Source organism: Limulus polyphemus, unplaced genomic scaffold (genome assembly GCF_000517525.1).
Source record: "Limulus polyphemus unplaced genomic scaffold, Limulus_polyphemus-2.1.2 Scaffold659, whole genome shotgun sequence".
NCBI classification, from domain to species: domain Eukaryota; kingdom Metazoa; phylum Arthropoda; class Merostomata; order Xiphosura; family Limulidae; genus Limulus; species Limulus polyphemus.
In genome coordinates, this window is record NW_013666269.1 from 25,974 (window position 1) to 30,841 (window position 4,868).

The window sequence follows — 4,868 nt, forward strand, 5'->3', positions numbered from 1 at the left end:
TAGAAAGATCGGGAACATTACGAATAATCCAGTATTTGCTAGGCGCCCTCTATTCTTGTTTATAAGTGCGCCAGACAATTGATCGGAATTGAATAATGGACAGAGAGATTGAAGATATAGACGGACAATTGAGTCAAGCGCGATAGTAAGTAAAGTGCGTGAATCGTTCGTTGAGAATTATAGCGCGTGTTTAAGTGATTGTGGAAATTAAGTGTATTGCAAAGTTGTATTGAGAAAGAATAAACTAGTTTTATTTAAGAAAGGACTTGTATCGCCGAAATTTCTCGGGAAGAATTTTTACCGGAAATTATCAAACGAGCGGAGACCTAACAGTATTATTTACGGAAAAACTTTATCTTATCAGCTATTTTCTTTACCCTAACTCTATATGAGGTCGGTTTATTTGACTGACTTTATAAACACCATAAAAAAGTAGGAAATAATTATAAATTTCCCCTAGTTGCTTTCTGGAATGATTGAAAAATTTAATAGAAAATCACAATTGTTTATCCAAAGTAGCTCAAAGCTGGTAACAGTATACATCTATTTATACTTAAGTTTTATTGTTTCATTGCTCTTTGAACTGTGTTTAACTACTATTAGTGCCATATAAATTGCAAATCACATGACGAAAGTGCAGCTCACATTACTGTGTCAAATTACGTAATGAATGCACGAACTATTCTCGAGTGTACCTCATAAAAATCATTATTATTAATATTATCTATTTTACTTTAGCTAAGCTAAAAATTTTCAATTTTTACATCTTAGTTAATTTTATAATAATAAATAAAGAATACACATGAAAAACAGAAAATAAAGTACTGTTACGACTGTGGAGGTCACGTGACCTGGTAACACGTGATAAGTGTCTAGAAGGTTCATGAAGAGGCGAGTGCATTCTAGACGCCCTCTTTTCTTGTATATAAGCGCGGCAAATAAAGCGAGATAATTAATTAGATAGCAGACAGAGAGATATAGAGACAGACAATCGAGTCAAGTCGTAAGTAGAGTGCGTGAATCGTTGTGAATTATAGCGTGTGCTTAAGTTAAAGTGACTGTGGAAATTCTGTGTATTGCAAAGTTGTATTGAGAAAGAATAAACTAGTTTTATTTAAGAAAGGACTTGTAATGCTGAAGTTCCTCGGGAAGAACCTTTTTGGGAAATTAACAAACGAACAGAGACGTAACAGTACTTACCTGGGTCTTTTTTTTTTTGCTCTTCACTCTCATTGCAACTTAACCCTACTTTTAATACTAATACTGCGTTAAATAATTTATATTTAATTAAATAATGCCACAAAAACACAGAATAATAACGTGCAAAAAGAAACAATGTACCACAACAATCACAATTTTTCTGGCTTTCTAACAATATACAATATTGTCCACACACACAAGATAAATAAGGTCTTTGCAGCACTTTCATTTTAAGCAGATTGTGTTATTAAGACATGTAATGCACACTAGCATGTGATTATAGTTTTCACTTCTAAATTTAATTTGCATGGCCCACTTTTGCATTTTTCTGGTGTGTTATATGTAAAACACTTATGGCTTATTAAGAAGTTTTCATTTCTATAATTAATGTATTGTATAATATCTATTTGTCCTGAAAAAAGATGCTCATCTAAACCTTTAAATAATATACAATAATTTCATTACGTTGATTTCATTCACTAAACTATAATTGTAGAATTGTTTGTTTGAAGTTAAGCACAAAGCTACACAATGGGCTATCTGTGCTCTGCCCACCACGGGTATCGAAACCCGGTTTCTAGCATTGTAACTCCGCAGACATACCACTGTGGAGCATAATTGTATAATATCTATGTCAATAACTATGTTGAAAATTATTTCCTTACCTTTCACAGATTTTTGTATAGAGCTTGTTTCTGGCTGATTTGGAACTTTACTCATAACGCTGGCTAATACAAGTCTCGTATAGATAGATATACTATCAACAATGTATGTAAGGAAAATCACCCACTCTAAATAAGACTGTTGCCCCACATACTGAAATATGTATTCACAAAACTTCAATTAATACGATCCTAGATGAACTGTTAAGATCTATAGCTAATCATTCATTAAAAACTTGCAAGAAAGACTAATGCTAATGTTCATTGCAAATATGAGAAGTGAGAAACCTTTTCACCAGTAGGGGTGATGTGTATAAACCTAGCTTTTTCTTTCTCGTGATGTGGTGGCCCTGAAAAGCACCTTTAAATTTCAATTGTTTAAACGAAGTCATTTTGTTCATTTCAATATCCCTCATCTTCTCCATCATCCAAACAGGTCCTGATTTGAAAAATACGAAGAAACTGATTTCACTGTATATCTACAGTCCAATGTAATATTTACAGAATATCCATGTGTTCTAGCATGTAAGTAATCAAATATAATAAATCCCTGTCAATAAAACATAAAATGTTTCTTCATTTAAAAATTCTACAAAACATATCAGGCATTGAGGTCCATAAATGAATTCGCTATCCACTTTGTGCTGGAATTTTGGACAATAGAACCTTTGACCCTCTTGCTTATAGTCTGCCACTATGTCATGATATTAGAGAGAATATTTCGACTTTGGCAAGTTTTTATGAACACATACATTTAGCTGATTTCTAATCCTGGTAAAAATGTAAAAATTAAGATAAAAACACCTTGTGCATCTCTTATTTCACTGATTGTCTTTATGTTTCTTTATGCTTTCCTCTTGGCCACATCCCCGACTATCCATATATATATATGTAATATCACCGGTATGGTTCTTTCAATAAAAAAATTGGATTTATGTTGAAAGGTCGAATGATCGTTAGATTTATATATATATATATTTGTGTTCTGTAATAATAAAAAAAGCATATATTACCCATAATAGTAATTTTTACAATCACATCACATTCAAGTATACTGTTGCCTAACAATTAATGACCAAGTGACGTAGCACAGGTTCGGAAATGTTGTGGAGAATGAACAAATAAGACAAATATTAATGAGAATATTGTAAGTCTTAGTTTACTGGCCAGTTTATATACAGTAAGACTGTTATTGGCACAGTTCGACTAGCTAACCAATAACCACTGGGCCGCGCTCGTCCTACAGCTTTGTGCGAAATTCTGAAAAAACAACAACATAAAAGCAAAGTGTATTCATTATTAATATATATTTTCGAAAAAGAATGATTATAGAAACCAATATTTAAATTTTTATTCTAGCTGAAAAACCTCGCTTGTGCACTTTCATTCCAAGATGATTCCTCGATTGTCTAGTATTTTAACTATTATTGTTTGGCTTATAAAATATATTGTTTTAATTAAAATAAGTATATTTGTAACTTTTTTTAGTCTTAATGTGATTATGATTTCAGTTTATAAATATGGTTGTATCATGTTAAATAATGTCTACTTAATAAAATAATTTTATCTAATGTTACTATAAATAATTACTTATAAATTGTGTGATTGACAGCCGTTTTGGTTACAACCTATATTCCATCAAAGGACCGTCTTTTTTGTTGTTAAAATTCCCTTGTAAACATCCAAATTAAAGATTCCTAACAAGATATTCAATTTATATATGTGAGCGTGTGCTAATAATCTGTCATATTTTATTATATTATCGACATAGGTTGTCACGTGACTGATCGTCGGTGTATCGCCATATTGAGTACTACAGCATGACGGATTTTAAGGTTGGTTCCCAGTCTACTGGTAGTTTTGAAAGTACAGGAAGTTCTGCATTTGCGGATGCACTTCAGAGAGCTCGCCAAGTAAGTTGAAAAATGTGTTTTTCTTTTGATATAGTATTTATTAAAAGTATTTGATAAGTCTATATACACGAGTTGATGAAGTTTGATTGGATACCTTGCAGTAGTACTACTACTAGTACTAACGACAACGTTAGTTATTTGAATTGAAGTTAGGCCTAAAACAACCTTAGATAAGGGTTGGCAAGTGGTAAATGGTTTTTTTTTTTAAAGTTTTGAGATTCACTAAAAGAAAATATTTCCCTACAAATGGGTTATCTTACGTGTCATCCGCATAATGGAAAGAGTTAATATTTAGGTTTAAAAACAAAAAAAATATTAGGTGCCTCTCAACTCAGACTTCATTATTTTAACTTTTACTTTTAAGAAAATTAATTGTTGAGGTTAGAAAAAGTCCAGTAAATACGTTGTAGGTGGTTATACGAGAGATATTTTGATGATTATATTAGGGTGTTCTAGCATTTTAAAGTTTAAGAGAAATAAATATATTACAAGATTTCTACCATATAACTATAAATAAGGTGGTTTAAGAGAAAGATAGGTTACAATTGTTGTTCTGCACTAAGAAAGAAATGGGTGAACACTGAAAATATGGACTGTCGGAGTAGCAAATGCACAGATGTACCACACATTCACTTGTAATAAACTATTAGCCTGATTACGTAACTTGAGACTATTCATGCATACCTGTACATGAGATAAACAAAATAAGTTGGAGTAAAAATAAATTAGAGCAATATTGAAATTCATGTTACTGTTAGTAGAGGATTTCATTGAATTTTAAATAGTGAAAATAACATAATTCATACACCATTGGATTCCATTATCGCAAATTAGTAGATTTACACTGAAACTTCAGTTGTGCAGTTCATAATTTATGAAAAACAATTAAAAATCATTCCTGTAAATTGATCTTTTGCTCCTTGCTCCATTTTGTTCACAAAGTGCTAGTGTTTTATCACCTTACCTGGTAACCTGATACTGTGTGACACTCGTGTCAAGGCAAGATATAATGTAGTCCCAGTAACTCTTTTTATATGGGTCGTAGATGAAAGGCCATGTCATCTCGTTTGTTGACTCTCATTCAAAATTTTAT

The 4,868-nt window shown here is 31.7% G+C and overlaps 1 protein-coding gene across 4 annotated transcripts in view; it reads left to right on the forward strand.

The window, feature by feature from the left end:
* Positions 1 to 3,660: 3,660 nt before the first annotated feature.
* Positions 3,661 to 4,868, forward strand: part of LOC106459772 (far upstream element-binding protein 1-like) — a 154,019-nt gene continuing 152,811 nt past the window's right edge. For all 4 annotated transcript variants that reach the window (XR_002610627.1, XM_013919425.2, XM_022386313.1 and 1 more), the window contains exon 1: positions 3,661 to 3,775. Coding sequence is in view for 3 of the 4 variants with exons in the window: in XM_013919425.2 (XP_013774879.1) it covers positions 3,683 to 3,775 (93 nt within the window). In the remaining variant the exon portion in view is untranslated. The remainder of the gene's footprint in view (positions 3,776 to 4,868) is intronic.